At 34.7% G+C, this 20974-nt stretch overlaps 1 protein-coding gene across 5 annotated transcripts in view; it reads left to right on the top strand.

The window, feature by feature from the left end:
• Window positions 1-20974, top strand: part of MYO1B (myosin IB) — a 213650-nt gene that overhangs the window by 147433 nt on the left and 45243 nt on the right. For all 5 annotated transcript variants that reach the window (XM_051985985.1, XM_051985987.1, XM_051985986.1 and 2 more), the window contains exons 8-14: window positions 1419-1517; window positions 1771-1874; window positions 2897-3044; window positions 3374-3492; window positions 8309-8395; window positions 9501-9566; window positions 20203-20307. In XM_051985985.1, coding sequence (XP_051841945.1) covers window positions 1419-1517; window positions 1771-1874; window positions 2897-3044; window positions 3374-3492; window positions 8309-8395; window positions 9501-9566; window positions 20203-20307 — 728 coding nt within the window. The remainder of the gene's footprint in view (window positions 1-1418; window positions 1518-1770; window positions 1875-2896; window positions 3045-3373; window positions 3493-8308; window positions 8396-9500; window positions 9567-20202; window positions 20308-20974) is intronic.

The raw sequence follows: 20974 nt of genomic DNA, 5'->3' as shown, positions 1-20974 counted from the left end.
AATGGTTCATAGGAGGGAGGATCCAGGAAAACACTGAGAACCAAGTTTAGGAGATGTACAAGAGTGGGAAGATTGCAGGTTGTGATCAGAGAAGAAAAAAAGAAAAAAAATCAAGATTTGGAGATTGTGTGCCTTTTTTGGTGGTGAGCTCAGTCCAGGATATCATAATTCTAGTAGAGGCTAAAGGATGGAAATGGAATGGAAGTCCATAGTTGCTGAGAAGATTCAGGTATTGGAAAAACTAAGGGATATTGGGAAGGTCATTGGTTTGAATGTTGTTATCAAGAATGACAACAGGATATAAGGGAGAGAAGAATGTAAGCTGAGTCCTGAAACCACTGAGGAAAGTAAGAGAGCATTGTGAAGATGCTCAGTAAGCATCTGGAGAAAAATGATGTAGTGAACTTCAAAGGAGCAGTATTTGTTGAGTAATCATCCTCATCTGCTGTACAGTAACAGATGTGTAGTATCGTGGTTAAAATGTGGTTTAGATGTAACACTCAGCAGGCAAAGGAGACCTTCTTTATCCAGTGAATTGAGTCTTGTGTGTTTAATGTGTGTTTCTCTCTTTCTCTCGCTCTCAATAGGCACACACACACACACACACACACACACACACACACACACACACACTCCCTCCCAAGTATTAACTAGACAGCTGAATAGACTATGACCAGCAGCCCTTTCCATGCCTGCACACATGTGAATACAATTCTTTAATTTGCAGCCACAGCTGCTGTTTGCAGAGATCCTTGCTTTTGGCACCTCTCACTTTTTAACTCTCCCTTGGCTGAAATTCAGTCTTTGTTCTAAAAGAGCCAGCCAGTTACTGATTGTGGATGGTGAGGCTGGTCTTTGTGTCACTGCTACCATCCGTAATTATACTGCCTCACTGAGAGTACTGATGTAGTAAGTCTCAAAGTGTTGCTCATACCTACTCTAACTCGAGCTCATTCATTCTGCCACTCTTCATGCCAGGAGTTGAATATGTGGTATAAAAGATGACTTTTTGGTGGTAGGTTGGGTTGGCATTGGAGATTCCTAAAAAAACCTTTTTTTTCTAAAGCTCTTTTATTCTTGGGGCTCTTGCTTCTGTTATATCTACACGACAAACAACCCAAAACATACTATTTCTATTTCTTACTTAGGCTTGTCTGATAAGTACAGATTTTTTTTTTTAAAAAGCATTGATAGGGAGCATGATATTTATGCTTGTAAATTCTTGTTTAGAACTGGTCCTCTGTCAAAGTGTGTCTGGTCCACCAAACCTGAAAGTAGGAGCCAATCCTGGCCATCAGCATCTTTGCTTATAGAGTCAGAGGGAGACAAAATAGAAAGTGAGGGACAAAGAAGAAAATGCATGATTTTTGAGAGACAGGTGACTGATACGCTATCACTTGCCTCTTTTTTTTCCTCAGATCTCTTAGAAAAATCACGTGTTGTTAAGCAGCCAAGGGGTGAAAGGAACTTCCACATTTTCTATCAGCTTCTGTCAGGAGCCTCCGAAGATCTGCTTCGTAAGTACTTGTCTTCTTAGTGAAGCTGCCACAATCATCTTGAGAGTGTCCATGATTTCCACCCACTTTGTTATTTCCCTTGAATTTTCCTATGCAGGAGAGGCCTGCAGCATGTCACGTGGTCTCATTTTGTTGTACTATAAGGCAGAAGAGGCGATAAAATTAGTTAGGGAGACACCATGGAAGTGAGTTGAACCCATTGAACCCAGGAACCATAGTGATGTCTTGTATGTTTGTGTTTTTGACGCCTTAGATAAACTCAGATTGGAGCGGGATTTCAGCAGATATAACTACTTGAGCCTGGACTCTGCCAAGGTGAATGGAGTGGACGATGCAGCAAATTTCAGAACAGTTAGGGTAAGTACCTTCTTTCTATAATAACAGACATCCCAACGCTGCATCTCTGAAACTGACTTTGGTAATGTCTATGGAAAACTCAGATTGTTTCTTAAGGTGCACACTTCTAGGGTGGTAAGTTATTATAAGAATGCTTCAATTTAAAAAAATAGTTATTTTTGTCTAGATTGATGATTCCTCACCAATGTTGATGAAATTGGTGAATCCCTGCCCCCATACAAGTTAGCAACTCTTCTATAACTTATACTTTTAGAAAGCTGCTAGAGAACTGAGAAGTTAAGGAATTTGTTACAGTCACTTTCAGAATTTGTGAGAGGTTATATTCAAACCCGGGACTTCTTAATTTCGTGTCTTTCTATTCACTGACATACTGCCCCCTGCCCTTGTTTTATTAGCTCAAATTAATTCCATGACATAAGGGTGACATTTCAATAGCATTCTTACTATAAAAAAAGGAGTAAGACAATTTCCTTCTTAAATTGCCCTGAGGTTATACTCTTTGACATCTATTGAGCATGAATCATAGGCTTAGTTATTGGGTTAGGACTGAAAAAGACCTTTAATGCCAAAGAATTCAACCCCCTCATCTTATAGATGAAGTTAAGGCAGAAAAAGATTAACTGAATTACTTAGGTCTCTGGGAAAGAAATTGAATCTCAGATTTGTTGTAGTTAAAAGTCCCAAACTCTCTCTACTAACTTTATAATTCCAAATGTTTTCACAGTGAAAATTGAATGATTTATTTCCAAGGAAGAGTATATAAGGTATATTTTATGAAGGTAGAAATGACAGGAATTGGCAACAGATTGGATATGGAATGGAGTGGGTAAGAGTATGCAATGGAGGATGATACCTATATTGTATGTGACTGAGAGGACGATGGTGCTTTCCACAGGCAAAGGGAAATTTGGAAAACACATTTTTCCATTGATTTTGCCCCTAATGTCTATTTCTTTTCTGAAATGACTTTTTTTTTTAATTCTTTTTAGTTAACAAAAATCACATGCTTCCTTTTTTCCCAGAATGCCATGCAGATTGTGGGCTTTATGGATCATGAAGCCCAGTCTGTCTTGGAAGTAATAGCAGCAGTGTTAAAACTGGGGAACATTGAGTTCAAGCCTGAATCTCGAGTGAATGGCTTAGATGAAAGCAAAATCAAAGATAAGAATGGTAAGTCGGTGAACTTTTGTGTAGCAGGTTTGCTTTGAACTTCTGCCCAGTTCGAAGTCTCAAAACATACAATTTACCTATATTTTTCAGTAACTCCATTTGAGCTTTACTTCACCTGGTATTTAAGCTACATCTAAATGTAATTCAAAATAAATTCTGAGTATATGCTTGGGAGGATAGGGAGGGAGGAGTCAGTTGGAATGAATTGGTAGTAGAAGCTGATGGGGAAAGCAGTTAAAATTCTTTTAATTAATTCTTAGGGTGGTTTTGCAACACACAGAATCACATTCTAGGTTTTTTGTTTGTTTAATTTTCTTTTTTCTCCACAGAGCTGAAGGAAATTTGTGAATTGACAGGCATCGATCAGTCAGTCCTAGAAAGGGCATTCAGCTTTCGAACAGTTGAAGCCAAACAGGAGAAAGTTTCGACAACACTAAATGTGGCTCAGGTAATATTCCAATCCCAGCTGGATTTCTTTGTTGTCTGTGTAAAAATAATGGTTTCACTGCCCTTTTTTACTTTAATTTTCATGAACATGGTGGACACGTGTCTCCAGAAACATAGACAATCCAATAAAGTAGTCTCCATAGCCTTTATAATATGGTATCAATTTTGTATTTGTTTAAACAAAATCTTATTTAAATCAGTTTTGCATTTCATTTTTTTCTGACTTATTAAAACCAAGAACTGTAAACATGACTTTAGTTTTCTCTTACAAAAAGACTGTTAAAGTTAATGATTCCTTTCTGTAGTACTAAGCTATTCTTTCTCACAGATAGATTGGCAATATTAACTGGATATTTAAATTTGTTTTTTCTTTCTAATAATGGTAGTAAAAGTAATGATATTGATATTCTGTGCTTGTAGAACACTTTTTGCTTTTTAAAATGCATTCACATGAATGACATAATTTGATTTTCATTGTGTTCAAAATAAGGAGTGTAGGTATTCTTCTTTCCATTGTAAAACTGAAGGAAATTAAGCTATAGATTATATTTCTTGCCCAGTTTCTCACTTGTCATCAATATAAGGGCAAAACCCAAAGTTTCCTGTCTCTCCATTACTACACACTTTATTTGCTTAATTCTTGTATATTCTTTAGTCTCATCTGTTTCATACTAGTGGAATGCAGGGTGGGGTTCAGCTGCTTATCTCCTTTGGTCAGAGCCCTCTGCATTCTTTCCTGTTATGCACCTGGAGTAAAGGTAGATTCAGACCACAAGCTTCATATGATTCTATTTTCCTAACAAAGATAAATGCTCCTTTTTAGGTTAAAAAAATTACATGCTGAGTTTTTGTACTTTGTATAAATTAGAGGAGAGTCTTGTCTAACAACCCCCAAAAATGTCAACAATATATTTTCCATTTTAAAAAAAGAGTTGTCTCTTCCTCATTTTTAAAGTTTCCTTTTTTTTTGTAGTTTGTTCTGTGTTTATTAATAGATAATTTTAGCTTGTAGTCACCTTTTTCTTATTGAATAGTGAAGTTAAGTGTTTGAAGGGACAGTTCATAGAATGATACTCTTAGAATTGGAAAGTAGCTCAGTATTCAGCCAGACCAAACTTCTTTCCAAAGAAGATTGTGTCTATAGCATCTCTAGCTTTTTTTTTTTTTTAAATCAAGTTAAATGTATAATGAGCATTTTATATTTATGTGTGTGTGTTCATGTTCACACATACATACATATCCATATTATTCGTACAAACATATATAGACATGCTCATATATTTCTACCAATCCTTTCATGTCAAATGGAGAGTTTCCCCCTCCCCCAATGACTAAGGAGTTGAATTTATTAACTTTTCCTCATAGCTTAAATTCTTCCAAACAAGTATCATTTTAATGGCCCATGGCTTTCATTCCCTGAAGTATTCAGATCTTTTCTTTGATATGGTGACTCATACAGAATTAAATTTTCAAACATTGTATGAGACTGAGCAATAGTCCACTTTTCTCTGACCAACTCTCAAGGTTGGAACCTTGAGACTCTCCAAGATAATTGCCCACCATTTCCCAATAAGAGTCTAGTCATATCAGTCATTTCACTGGCCTTCACATGTGCCTTACTAATTATTTTCCTTGAATATCAGGAATACCTCCACTTGGAAAGTGGGGCTAATATCTACCCTGCCTGTTTTTCACTATTGTTGTGAGGATCAGTTGTGAAAAGAGATGGAAAAGTACATTTAAAAGCATCAAGCCTGATTATTCAATCAAGGCCAAATAGAATGGGCCTCGTAGGACAAAGCTGTCAGAGTTAGAACTGGGTCTTCACAAGAAAAAGTTCAGAGCTTTGGAATCTAAGACCTAAGATGATATATTTTGCAGACACCTAACTATATAAGAGGAATAGAAGGAATTACATAAAAATAAAGGGTAAAAATATTTTAAGAAAGTGAAAACTAGGAGAAAAGAGAATTGGGGCAGTATATTTAGAGAGAGATCTGCAGGAATGTTTCCAAAAGTGTCTGAGACATAATTTGAACTCAGATCTTCTTGATAACAAGACTTTTAACAAAGAAACAAACCAACGGGACTGCTAGGTGGAACAATGAATAGAACAGTGGCTCTGGAATTAAGAGGATCTGAGTGCACATCCAGATTTTGACATTTGACATGTACTAGCTGTGTGACCTTAGGCAAGTCATTTAATCCTGATTGTCTTGCCAAGAAGGAATGAAGGAAGGAATTTAGGATGTGGTCTTCAGGTAGAAGTAGAAAACTGTCTTTTAAGAATTTGTGGTTGTGTCCTGAAAAGTTAGGAAAGAAAAATACAATGGGAGTTTCTTTAAAACATTTATGTATACACAAATGTATATATAAATATATTGCTTACTTATTGTTTATTCATTATTTCTCATTGCAGTTAAAGAATTTTCATCTCCTTTCTTTTTTCTTTTGATTTTTGTTCTCTGTTGATAGAATCTGAACCTGTGAAGAAAATTTTGTCTCACAATTATATACTAGACCTTTGGATTCATCTGTTCCTTTCTGAAAGGCTGTATATGATTAATATGTAGTGTATTGCATAGTAACATATGTAAAAGTTAGCCATTTTTATTATTTCAACATTTAAAAATGTTTAAGACCTAGAGATGTGACTTAGTTTAAGGTCAGGTCCAGGCAGTCTACTTTCTCTTGTTATAGCAGCTACTAAACAATTTATTCATTCACCAAGCATTTATTAAGTGCCTACTGTGTTCTAGTCACTGTGGTAAGCATTGGAAATACAAAGTGAAATAAAGGCTAGAACTCCTGCCTTCAAGGAGCTTACTTTCTATCTGGGGAAAACAACATGAGCACAGATGAGTAAAATCGAACTTCAATTTAAAATTTAACAAACACAATTTAAAATTATTTCCTTGGAAAGGCACTGATGACTGGAGAATTGAAGGGAGTTCAGGATAAGTTTTCTATGGGTATCATCACTTCAGCTGAGCTTTGGAGGAAGCTGGGGATTCTTTGAGGTAGGGATGTGGAGGAATGGAATACATTCCAGGATTGGAGGATAGCCTGAGCAGAGACTTGGGAATGGGATTTGAAATGACCTCTCCCGAGAATATAACACAGACTGGATTGACTAGAATGTATAAAGTACATGAAAGAAAATAATGTGTAATCAGCCTAGAAATATAGAATGGAAATAGTGAATGAATTTTTAAAATCAAATGGAAAAGCCTTTCTATTTTGTTCTAAAGCAGGAGGCTCTTAATCTTTTATGTGACAAATTCCTTTGTTAGTCTGGTGAAGCCTTCGGGCTTCTTCTCATAATTATGTTTTAAAATACTTGATGGAATTGTGTGTGTGTGTGTGTGTGTGTGTGTGTGTGTGTGTGTGTATGTTCCATCCAGGTATGTGGTGTGGATTTCCTGAAATTTATTCATGTACCGCAGATAAAGAGGCAAGAAATCTATCCTAGAAGCAAAAAAAATTTTGAGCAAAGGATGACATGGTCACACTTGTGCTTTAGGAATATCACTTTGGTACTTTTTTAAAGAATCATTAGAGAGGGGAGACTGGAGATAAAAAAAAATCAGTTAGGAGGCTGGTGGAATAGTCCAGGCTAGAGATAATGAGGGCCTGAAGTGGGGCAGTTTTGCGAGAGAGAGAGAATGAGAGAGACATGAAAGACACTGTGGAAGTAGAAGAGGCAGTAGGGTAGCTTAGTGGTTAGAATGTAAGACATGGGAAGTCCTGAGATTAAATATTTTCTCAAATACTGGAGCAACTGGGCAAGTCACTTAACTTTTCCCAGACTCAATTTCCTCATTTGTAAAATAGTAATAATAATAATAATAATAATAGCATAGGGTTCTTTAGATAAATAAATGATATTATATATGTACAATGCTTTTCTAACTTTAAGGTGTTAAATAAAGGTTTGTTGCTGTTGTTGTTGCTACTACCACTGTTATTGCTGCTGCTGCTGCTAAAGACATGACATTTGATTAGGTTTAGGCAGGGAAGGAAAATAAATAGTAGTCTCTTATATTAGAGTCACAGCAATCGAACTATTTCAGGAATTCATAACTAAAAAAATTATATATGTTTACTTATTGTTTTGTAAAATAAAAAACCTCTAAAAATTTAACCAACATAAATTAATCAAGTTCATTTCCTACTTAATAACTATGAGAAGTACATGTACTCCCAAAACATGTTATAGAAATAAAAACTTCCAAGGACAAATTTTATATTTTTTTACTAATATAAACTCTGATTAGCCTTCTATTTATACATGTGTACATTAGCATCTGACCTTTCCTCCAAGCTCTATTCTGAAAGATCTTGCTGTTCTAATGGATCCAGTTTGTTGGGTATTAATTGCTGGGGTGTTTTAGAATCTACTTAGTTTAACTTTGCATATATTTAGTTCCTAATTAGAATACAGGTATTAAATTCCTGGTGAGCTCCTTTCTGTTCATCATAATGAGCATTAAAGTAAAACAAAGTCTAGTTTCTCCTGGCATTGGTTTAACCAAAGTTCTAAGATGAAGGACTTGGTTTGATGGTTATTGCTTGTTTGCTTCCTATCTTCCACTTAGATCTGAATTTTGTACTAAAGATGAGGCCCATGATATTTTTGTGTTTGCCTGAACTATTCCTAACTCCCTCACTAAGGATCTTTTCATGCATCTGGAAGGAAATAAATTTTTTTTAATAATACAGATTCTTTCTGCCTAGTTTTAAACAGTTAAACATATTTTCTCAGAGTGACTATGAAAATAGTGATTGTTATAATCGTGTATCTGTATTTTTAATAGGCTTATTATGCCCGAGATGCTCTGGCTAAGAACCTTTATAGCAGATTGTTTTCCTGGCTGGTGAATCGAATCAATGAAAGCATCAAGGTAACAACTGTTTTTGAACATTAAAAAAATATATATATTGTTGTAGTGATGAAAACTTTAAGTTACCAATGGACTAAATATTGTTAATTAGAATTTAATAAATTAAACCTAATATTTTATTAAATGATCAGTAGCATTTAAAAATAATTTTGTAGAGATTAGTTTTGGACATATGAATGAAAGCGTTTAGTAAACACTTGCTATGCACTAATCAGAGTTTCAGTAAATAGCTGAATACTTCTGTTTTCCTTTGCTTTTAATTTGTATTTCAAAATCAAAACATTTAAAAATTGCTGTTTGTATTAAAATATCTCAGTTGAAATAAAAAAAATTAGTCAAAGAAGCAATGGACTGAATGGATTTTAGAAAACTTGGATTCTGAGTCTTCTACTGATCAGCTATGCGACCTTTAACAAATCAGTTAGTTTATTTGTCTTTTTATCAGTAAAATAAGGAGAGGAGGGAGTATTAGTCAGAACCAAGAGTAGAAAAAAAGCAAGAAGAGAGGTAACTAGCAGGTAGAAAGGGATGTGATGAAGTACACATTTTATTATAATATAATGCATGGGTTTTTTTTTTTAAAACACTAGAAAGTTTTTTCTATAGCAGAAAGGAAGAATTTATCTTAAGAGTCTTAAATTGTGGTGAAAGCTTAAAGTCTATAGTCTGTATCTATGTATCTTACATATACATACATATATGTCAAGGTATAAATGTGCATACATGCATAAATGTATGTGTATATGTGTAGAGTAACACGAAACATAATTTAAAAACCTTTAATTGATTTTGAACATATTGTGCATCTCTTGTTTGGAGCCTGAAATCTAAGAGACCACACATTCTAGCTCTAAATGCTATAAATCTTTTTTTTTTTTAATTAAATCAAGGACCTTTATGTCACATGGACTAACTTACTGACTAATAAAATTTCTGAAAAAGTCATTGCTGATTTATAATCTTTTTTTATATATACTAACAAACTAAAAGAAAACTATGGTACAATGAATTCATATGATTTGTTATTAGACCTCACTTTGCTTTGTTAACTTTATGGCAACGATTTATATCATGTTGAAATTACAACTCTTGTTTCTTATTTAAGGCACAAACAAAAGTCAGAAAGAAGGTTATGGGAGTTTTGGACATTTATGGCTTTGAGATTTTTGAGGTAAGTTAGCTGAAAATTAATTTAAATTATTTGGGGATTTTATTAGATTATCATTTAGAATCCATTAGCCCCAGATCTAAGTATACTATGAACTTTATGTAGATTTAGTGTAGGATATTCCTAAAAAATTGAGCACTGAATGCAATGATGTTCTTAAACATGGTGAATCAAATCAAAAATGATATTTAATTCTTAGAATAACAAGTAAATTTTTAAACCACAGATTCAAATTTTGTACTGTGATCATGAACCAACAGATTACCTAGGTGTTTATAGCATGCTAACTTGTGTGTTCATTTCCATAATCATGGGAGAAGAAGGCACTATGGTACTATGGAAAGAGCAGCTTGAAGTAGACCTATATTTTAGTCCCGATCCTCCCATTAATAAGTTATGTGATCAAGGAAACATCATCTCTCTCCAAGCCTCCATTGCTTCATCTATTTAAAAAACATTGTTGTGTCATCTCTAAAATCCTTTCTTAAGTCTATTTTGTGCAATAGACATAATTCTATAACTTGAGTTATGCTATGAAGGCTGAAGTGATTTCTACTGCATGTATTCATCACTGACTAAATAGACCAATATATGTGGAAAATATGATAGTGCTTAAGTGGTATCTCCTACTTGTTTATGCACAACTCAACAGCAATAATGCATTTCTTATAGAATGTTTGACAAGAATTCTTTAGTGTTATGTGATAACGTAAATATTAGTAATTTGCATGTGGATATGGGAGAGTTAATGAAAATTTGAGAATCTGTATGTTCCTTGTTTAAAAAGAAGTGAGGTAAATTGGAGTTTTTTGTCTCCCTTAACTTCTCTTGTAACTTGGAAAAACAGTTTTTTTATGGATTTGCCAATGTCTACAATTATTTAAATTGCATAGCATCAGCAAAAGACCTTTCAAGGAGTAGATATTCTATATGTATTCATTGCTAGAATCATATAAAAATAGAACAGTTTGAAAATCATAGAACAGACTTGAAATCTCAGGGCATATTAGCCAATACATGATTGAATGATTTACTTGAATGAAATGGACTTGGTTCATGACAAGGATCTATCTGGAATGATATTGCAACCCTTATACCAAGTTTCTGCCTCTCTCTGTCTCTTTCTCTCTCTCTCTCTCTCTCTCTTTCTTTCAACTCACACACACATGTACTCACACTTTAATTGTCAGGAGTTAAAACGAATATTAATCCTTCACTTCTCTCCCTTCACGTTCTATTCCCCTAAATAAAGTTGGAAAGTGCAGATGCTATCCTGTGATGCTAGGTACTCCCCAAGAATAAGAAAGCAAGCTCCTACACTGGTACTTAGAACCTGCCTACTGGCAATGCTGTGGGTTATGATCCTGGCTTGGTTCCAGCCACCACGGATCACTCTTGTATTGCTTGCTATCTTGGTCCTGGGTCAGTCGGTTTGTCTAGACTTCCCTTTCCTTATTTGTCAAATGAGTAGGTTGAACTAAATGATCTTTATGGTTTCTTTAAGCTCTGGAATTATTGATTCTGTAAGGATGGAAGAGGACCAGGTATATGCTAGAATCGACTCATCCTAGCAGTCACTTATTACATTTTCTTTTGCTTTTCTCCCTTCTTTCCTCCTTACCCCCCTTCCCAGTATTAAGCTTGTGAGCACCACTTGCTTCTCACAGCCTTCCCTTTTTAGTATCCCTCCCCCGGCCTTAGAGTTCCTCCCCCTATCTTACCCCTTTCCCTCCCAGTCCGTATTCCCTTCCACTTAGTTTATTCCTACTTATTAAATTTTCAGTGTGAGCATTTACACCTCAAAAATCAGCAAATAATACAAATCAGGGCATAATTTGTTGTTTTGTTGGTTGTCTAGACCTAAGAAAGTAATGGAGCAATTGCTCATCATGGGGGATTAAATTTAAAAGTGTGCTGTGCATATATATTTTACTCTCATGAGCTGGTAGATTTTTTTTTTTTAACCAACCAGCTCCTAAATGGCATATAGAAGATGAAGCACTTCAGAATAATCCTTCCTTAGGTTGAAGATCTGTCATCCATTAGCAGACTTTTGCTTTGAAAAGCATAGCACAATTAAGTCAATTTAAGAAACAATTATTCTCATTCACATAGTATGAGTAAAGAATTATAGACATAGAGTTTAGTTGTTGCATCAATCTCCCCAGCAGCCTTTTACCAGACTTGACCCTTTTATAGCAAGACTTTACCTCACTCCCATTAAGTGGGAAAAAATGAGAGGGCATTATGTTTCATAGTTGGCAGAAATAGAGTTTCTCTGCCTAACATAACAGCTTTTCTGAAGTTTGGCATTTTTGATAACAGGGCAGATGGTGAGCAGAATTCTCACTTGAAGGAACTTAAAAGGACGTGCTTCCTGATGCTTTGAAAAACAAGGAAACTGGAAGAGATTTTCTTTGTCTCCACACAGTATCTCTGAGTTGATTTCTAAAATCCCTTCCAACTCTGGATTCTGTGACCTGTATTCTAAACTAGCCCAAATTTAATTGGAATTAATTGGAGAGAATTTTATTGGAATACTCTAGCATATATCTTCATAATGGACATATAAAGGACAATTATAGTCCTTTCCTTAAATTTTGGTTTAACTGACTTTGTGTCTACATATAATAAAATAGATCTAAGTAGGGAAAATATAGGAGCTTCAACCCAGTCATGGCTGGGTTCTCGGCTCCTTCATTTGGCCTGACACAATCTGGGCACTAAATGAATGTTTTTGAATGATTGACTTGAGGTTCAAGAGAACTCTTTTAACTGAAAATATGATAGTTTCATTCCTTTCGACTCAACTTTACCTTGTTATTTACATTGTTGGAGATGACTGACTTTGGGGAAAAAACAATAGTAAGGAAGAAGCCTGCTCATTTTGCTATTTGGGAAGAAGGGAAGATACCTTTTTTTTGCCAAGGAGAGAATGGTCTGGGGCTCAATTTGTGACAGAATTAGTGCTCCAAATACTATTATAATAAGAGGACGATGGAATGAGAAAAGTTTAAGCTGTACTCTTAACAGATTTAACTATTTTAGAAGAGACTGCTTTTTATATCTTGAGGCCAGTATATTTGTTTTTGATAGGAGACAAATATCTAGTACAGTATTCTAGGAGTTTATTGATTTTGTAATATGGCTGTTCCTTCTAGGAATACAGCTTTGACATTGAGGGATACCAGTGAAACAGGCAATCATCCAAGCAGGATAGATTTGGAGTCAGGATGATTGGAGTTTAAATCCTGCTTCAGACATTTGCTAGCTATGTAACTACTGGGCAAATTTGTTGAGCTCTGCCTGAGTTTCCTCATCTGTAAAATGAGGATAATTATATCACTTCCCACCTAGGATTATTCTGAGTATAAAATTTGTAAAAGTCTATATAAATGCTAGCTATTCTTATTTTTATTATCATCCCTTTTACTCTTTTTTTTTCCTGGTCATATATTTCTTTGATGATATCCTTCATATCATGACATACATCTGTAATTCCGTGTTTATAATATGTTCTAACCTAATTGTAGTCTTCCTTGGTATGTTTTGAGTGACTCTTAATTTCCCTTCTTTGGGGACCGTGGTATTATGTAATTGGCAGCCATCCAGTACATGGGCATTTATTAAATACCTACTGTTTGCCAAGCATTGGGATGATCTTTGGGAAGATACACATTTTAGATAAAAACACAATCTAATCTTTAAAAATTTGTAGTCTGGGAAGGGATATTCACATGCACAGTTAACTATTACATGATAAATGCATTAGAGAAATGTTATATAAGGTCTTAGAAGGAGGTTATTACCAGCTGGAGAGATCATATAAACTTTTCTGAATAAAAATTGATTCAACTCCCTATATTAGGTGGGTGGTCCACATAGGGGCCTTCCTTATCTGTTTACCTCATTGAAGCAGCTGAGATTAGATATCCTTTAGGCATATTCTCAACCAGTTAGCCAGTGATATTCTCTTTCTCTGCTTCAGGGACATTTCTGTCCTGAGAACCCTGGTATAGAGGAAGAAATATATTTGGACCTGGGTTCAGCTCCTGATGATGCTATCCATCATCTATCCAAGTGACTGGATCTATGGATCTCACTTCCTCTTCTGTGAAATGGGGTGAGGGAGGCTTGGACTAGATAGTATTTAGGGAGTCTTCTTAACTATGTGATCCTGGGAAACAGTCTTCTGATTATATGTAGAAACGTGGTTTTTTTTGTGTTTTTTTTTTTTTTAAACTTGGGGCCCTCATTTTTCAGGATGTAAACTGCCATCTTAGACTTGATGATGTCACCCTTTTCTCAGGCCTCTCAGTGTTGTTGACTGTTGGTAAATGGGCCTGGGGTGCGCCAGACACATGAGTCTCCTTTTATTACAGCAAAATTACCTCAGGCAAAATCCCAGCCCAGAAAACACTGCAGCACAGAGATATGTGAACTTAGGAGGAAAACACAAACTGGGTGTGCATATGGGATTCTTTACAATGACAAACTCTTAGTTTACTTACACAGCATTTCTAAAGGCTTTGCTCATCCTTCTCTGGGAAGACCTCCCTTCCACACTAATCTATCTTCAGTGAGTGTGAATTCTTTCCATTTTAAACCAAAAAACATACCCTTTCCCAACATTCATAGGTTCTGTGTGTGTATATGTGTGTACACACTCACACACACACACACACACACACACACACACACACAGATTCTTCTGAATCAGAATTATGAGCTAATTTTTTATATATATTTTTTATATTTTTTATATAAAGCTCTTTAATGACCATAAAGTCAATAAAAATTGTCATTTGAATTGACTTCTCTACCAGCCTTTTCCTTTTGTTCTTTGAGACAAATAAAAATGTAAGTTTTTATAGTTGATTGTTCTGTGACTTGCCCTTTGTGTGCCTCCTCACATTAATCTTTCAGATATCCTGGTGCTCAGTAATGGGGGTAGGGGTTGTCTGATTTCCTTTCAGGAAATCCCAGGACTGAGTTGGCCTGTTTCTTTCTTTGAAATAAAAGTAGAAATTTTTTCATCTGTTCCCTGTTTGTCATGAGCCCCTCAGCATCTTGGGCTTTTATAAAACAAGTGAAAACTAGGAAACTTAGAAAATTGAATGAAGTAATTGAAAATCAGGAGGGGAAAGGAAAAGGGATAAGTATCTATTAAGCACCCATTATGTGCTCTTACCATAAGCACTATGCTAAATGTTTTATAAATACTCTCTCATTTAATCCTAAGCCCTTCAAAAATATTGTGTTCAAGAATAAGATAGATTGTAGACTCCAGCCTCTCATTTAAGAGCCTCTTATGTATGCTTTATGTATCCTGATCTCTTACCACCCAAAAAAATACTCCCTCATCATAAAGGAGAGAGAGCACTGGGCCCAGGGACAGGAAAAGCTCAGTTCAAAATCGCCTTCAGAGACTTACTAGTTGTTTGATTTCGGGTAAATACATCTGCCTCAGTTTCTTCAAAAGTATGTGTGTGAAAGCAAACAGGGGAGGATCTTCCTCTTTGTTTTTCTGTGTAGATTTTATTATTCTGCCTAAATTTTAAGTACTCCATTGGTGCTTTCGAATATTATGAAATCTTTAAATTAGCTTTGGAATTATTGACATTTTTTTTTAATAAATTGGCTTTGAATAGCCATATGCATGGGGTACCCCTGCAATTATTTATTTCCTATTCCTTCTGTCAATGATTGTTTTTATGCCTGTTTTGTTTTGGTAAATTAACACTTAGATATTTAATACATTTTTTATTGCATGCATTTCCCTACCAATTTCTCCTTATTTTTATAATATGTAAAGATGTTATCTCTTTTTTTTGTTGTTACCTCCATGTCTATCAAATTCAGTGTCTTTGCTATGTTGATCTGCTCTATAATTTATTTTTGATCAATTATTGACATTGATTACATTCTATTAGTGGGGAATTTTAAAGAATTTTACTATTATTAATTTTCTGTCTCTTATAAGAGTGCTAACTTTGCCTTTATAAATTTAACTGCTCCTTGGAACAAAAATATTCAAAACTGATATGCTTTTGTTATCAAAGGCATATTCAGGCATGATATACTTTAGTTTTCTTCCTAAATGGTTTGAATTGAGCTTTGTCAGCTATCATTACTAAAGCTAGCTGTAGCCTGTGAAATTTTAATTCAGCCTCTCAATTTATATCTACTTATATCTTTTGACATTAAATTATAATGATATCAGTAATCATGTCTCTTTCATGGAAAAACATTCTAAAAAATTAAAGGCTGACCCATCAAGCCCCTTTCTTGTCTCTCCCATTTATTCTAAAATGAATTGAGTTGAAAAAGAATTGTTACTATTTAGTTTCAGATCAACTCATAGCCATAAAGAATTTCCTGCTCTCACTCATGTCATTCATTTTTTGCAATAGCCAATTCTGCCAAAATGGTTCTCACTCTCTCTGTTTGACATGTCCAAAGGAGCTTTCAGAAGATTGCTATGTGTTTTATGTAGAAAATGTACATTGTGTAGGTATATCCAGGAGATATTTTTCCCTCCCCAACCTACTGTTCACCATTAAAAAAAAAAAAAAACCTAGAACATCATACAACCCCTGCTGCAATGTAAGATTCTCAAAGATAGGGAATGAGTGTAAAGTCAATTTTGACTGGAATTTCAAGGACTTCAAGAGGTGGAATAATATGAAACAACACAGGAAAGGTGACTCAGATTGTACTGAGTCTTTAATATCAGGACTAAGAGTTCATATATCATTAGCTAGGCAATAGGCAATGACTGATAGTAGAGGCAGTCCCCAAAAATAGTTTTAAACATGTAGGTGCTAAATATTGGAACTTTGCACAAAAGATTAAAATAAAAATAAAAATGAGTCTCTTTTCTGCCCAGTATGAACCTCACAGGAACTAGGTCAGAGTTTAACTTAGTGTGACCAAGGAAGGATGTCTGGGGTTTTAGAACTCATCTAGGGATACTGTGGAGAGCAGAGCTGAAACCAGAGGACCAGAATTAAGACAGAAGGGTGGAAGGGGAAAGAGCTCCAGGAAACAGCTATCAGAAGAGGAAAATTCTAAGCCTCACAGTTGAGTCAAGAATATCTCTGGTCATTGGCCATATATGAGACTTTAGGTAGTTAAGAATAATCCTGAATAGTAAACTGGAGCTTTGCTATGACATCATTTAAAATTTAAAAGTAAATTAAAATGTTTTATCTTAGGTTCTGTTTAAGAGAGTTTAATTACTTACCTACTGGAAAGACCTCACAATCCCATTACACAATATCCCAAGGCTAGAGTTAGTTATATAGCTGGGTTCTAGTGTATAACCTATGATAGACTAAATCTAGTGGGAGGTAAGGTAGATGAATAGAGTACGGCTCAGTTCTTCCTAAAGATTCCATTTCCTTTTTCTGTTCAACCTTAAGTGATACATGCAGAAATGACTAGCACTTCCAGATATACAACTGAAGTGGAAATAGTGGGAAGGTAGTAAAGAATAAAAAAGAAATTAGTGGAACCAGCTGTTACCCTAGTTTCCCCTGTGAGGCTTTGGACCATCAGACAGAAAGGCTGGAAAGAAGTACCTTGCTCGTGAATAACTTGGTCCTTTCATATTCTGGATCTTTATTATTTACAAAATTGATTTATAGCGGGTGATTAGAATTCATAGCTTTTCTAAAACTAAGAAGAGACACTGAATGAAAACCTGACATTATTTAATGTTGTACCAATGAAAAGAAATTGTCACATTCTAGACAGAACTGAAGATACTGTAGTTATATCATTTAGTATAGTCTATTTTACATCGAAAAGCATAAAGTTTTAGAATAAAAATCTGCCAGAATTCTCCAGATCAAAATTGTTTAAATATTGGATTGATAAAATTTTGTATCATATTTTTAGTGATGTGTGTGTGTGTGTGTTTGGTGTGTGTGTGTGTGTGTGAAAGAGAGAAAAGGAGACAGAGATAGATAGATAGACAGATAGACAGACCCCACTGGGTATCTCTATAATCCTAAAAGGGGATAATACTCAATTATATTTTACACTGAGTTCTTCAGTTTCTTTAGGCCCAAAGAATACAATTGATTATAATTTCTCTTCTTAGAAGGTATCCTGGGGGAAAATTCATTTTTGTTTAATTTTTAATTTATTCTGAGGTGAAAAAGAAAACCTTTATTCCTGGATCTCATTGCATCTCACCTTCTTTGGTGGTGTCTCTTCACCTCTTCCCCAGGCTGTTATTGCAGGTGGACGTAGGTTGTGTTGTGGGCCTGTGTCACGTGGATTTCATTTATCCTTAGAATAGAGGAACATTAATCCTCCTGTATTAACCTTCCTGTGCTTCAGAGTGCCAGGACAGTCACTCAAAACTATTTCAGTCAAACCCTTTTAAAAAAATTGAAAAGACCTGTCACAATAGTGTCTTAGTGAATAGCACCCAGTGGGAAGTAGGACTCAGTCTTAAATGGTTGGTTGATCTGACATATATTCACGTATTTTGGGTAATATGGACTAAGTTTGAGATGTGTGTATTTGCCACCATGAATAACTTAACAACGACTTTTATTTCTGAAGTTCCTTATTCTTAAGAACTGACAGCATCTTATATAATTTGTCTTTTTTGCATCAGAATGCAGTAAGTATGAAATGTTTGCAGTGCTGCTTTGTTGCATGTGCCTTGTTAATCTCTTCAACTGTGTGAATTTTGCAGCAAATAAACTTTAGTCAAGCACATGGCCGATAGGGCACGTTAAACCCAATAGGAATAAGTGTATGTGTATGTGTGTGTGTACATACATGTGTATATATATGTTTGTATGTATGTACATACACATATTTGAGTTTGAAGAGCAAATTCAGTTTGCCTTTATCTTAATTATGTAATTGTTGTAGGTAATTTGTGCAGCTTTGGTTCTTGTTTCTAATCTGTGTGTGCATATTTCATATTTCTTGTTTTGTAGCTTAGCAACCAGAGAAAGTTATATCCTCATGTCTAAGAAAACTCATAGTCCTTCCCACCTCATTTAAAACATGTCAACATAATAAGAGTATTGTAAATAGCATCATGACTACTTCATGGAGACTTCCTGAATAACCTCAAGGACTTTATGTTCATTGTAATAGATCCTGTGAATATATTTTAAAAATTAACCAAATAGCTATCTTTCCTGTTAACCTTTCAGGGAATCCTTTTGTTCTTAGGGCCACCTTTTTTACAACTTGAAAACTAAATGATCTCTTATCAGAGAAGTAAATAGTGCTATTAGTATAGTGTTGATTATGGTAATAAATTCTCTAGGCATATAATTGAGTTGTTCCAAAGCAAAACTTTTAAATACCCTGGAATTAGAAACACTTTAAAATTTTGTATAAAAAGTATGTATGGCATAGTAGAAAAGACTGCTGGATTTGGTTCTGAAAGGCCTTGGTTCAAATATTGCCTTTGTCCATGAACCTCAGTCTCTTTATCTGTAAAATTGGGGAGTTTGTATTAGATGGTTTCCAGGATCCTGCTTTAAATCTTCTTATCCTATAAACCTGTGATTGTATCCATTTAAAATATTTTTAAAAAGTAACCTATTTTCATCTGTTTGGTTGAGTATTTCAATTAGTATGCAGGAATATTTAGGAATTTTCTATCTTTCCTTTTTTTTTTTTTTTTTTTTGTTCCTTAACAAAATCTATATGGAAATCATATTGTATCATATCACATTCACATCATTTGTGACTTAGAGATGAATATTTTCTAGTCATTGGTAACTAGAAATCCTGGACTGGCTTCTAGAAGAAAAATTAGGTCAGGTGCTTCTTCCCAGGCACCAGATTCTAATTTTTTCCAGCATCTGCCCCAATTCCTTCCCTAGATGCTTCTGCAGTGTTTAAATTTTTTTTTTTTCTCTATCCCTTCTTGAAATGAGGGAACCAGAGGAGTTTCTATTGTCAAGAAATTGAATGGAAGTTTTGAAATAAGCTCCCATTGTCACAGAGTAAGAATAGACCAATAAATGGATGCCAAGAAACCTGGATTGGAGAAGATAAACTTAATATAAGGGTTATGTGGAGTAGGAGTACCTTCCTGCCTTCTTTATTCCCATACCACCACCATTCCATATATTCTAATCATCACGTAGAAAAAGGGAAGCAAGTAATGATACCTAAGGTAAGGTAGTGTTAACTGTCTCTAGTGGAAGACTTTGGACTCATTTAAGATGCTTAATAGAATCTCAATTCACCTATCTACTGGTTCTACATTATTCAGAAGGCATATATATGCCTATGGAGTGAGAACTTTAGGTCACATAATTATGAATCCCATTTTCTCTTTTCTGATCTTTAAATAGAAAAAAACACCTACAAACAAAACAAAACAAAACGTTCATATTTTTCCACCTCAATGCAAAACCAAAAGCTAACCTACAAACCTGCAAATGGCATCATTTGTGTACCATTTTTTTCCAGTTTATTCAACCAGTATTTACTCCATGCTTGTCAGGCCTAAGTCTCTGTCCTTTATTCCACTGTATTAAATCTAAAAAGTTTGTTTTTCATTAGCTGAACTGTCAGATGTGGGTGCTATAAATGCATTGAACTGTGCTTCGTGAAAAAAAAAAAATGACTTGCTTTTTTTCTTCTACAGGACAACAGCTTTGAGCAGTTCATTATTAATTACTGCAATGAAAAACTGCAGCAGATCTTTATTGAACTTACCCTCAAAGAAGAGCAGGAAGAGTACATCCGAGAAGTATGTCTAAAGTTTTTTTTTTTTTTTTTTTGCCAGCACTAATAAATGATTGGCATTTAAAATTCTAGATATCAGCTACAATTTGTTTACTTGTACTATGTTTAAGACTACTGGATTTGGATGATCAGACACTAGCATGCCATTCATGTTACTACACTTACTGAATTTCAATTTAAAACTAATGCTTGTGCTGCCATCTGCCTTAGAGGATTATGAGGAAAGCATATATAAAGTAAGTTATTGTTAATTTATTATGTAGTGCAACAGGAAGATTTCAAGAATAAAACTGTGAAATAATAGAGTATTTGGAAAAGTGTCCTGAGAACCTGCTTGCCTTATTTCCTGAAGAAAAAAAAATTTGTTTTCTAAAAATATTCATTTTAGATCACTAATAGGTAACATCTGTTAGATGCTTTCATCTTTAGTTGAAAAAGAGAAATATTTTTATTCCCTTCTCCCCCCCATCCCCTTCAATGTTCATGTATTTTCAAAATATGAATATAATCTTAGTTTGAAGAAGCTTTGAAGTCTCCAGGACACCATTTTAAAAAAATTTTCCGCCATTTATTTACCTTATGTTTATTAAATAATACCATTATTGTAAGAGCAATGTAGCTTAATGGTCTCAAAATCAAATATATACTGACTGTGTGACCCAATATCCTAA

This window comes from Antechinus flavipes, chromosome 3 (genome assembly GCF_016432865.1).
Source record: "Antechinus flavipes isolate AdamAnt ecotype Samford, QLD, Australia chromosome 3, AdamAnt_v2, whole genome shotgun sequence".
NCBI classification, from domain to species: domain Eukaryota; kingdom Metazoa; phylum Chordata; class Mammalia; order Dasyuromorphia; family Dasyuridae; genus Antechinus; species Antechinus flavipes.
The sequence above is the reverse complement of the archived record's forward strand: the minus strand, read 5'-3'. Positions and strand labels throughout refer to the sequence as shown.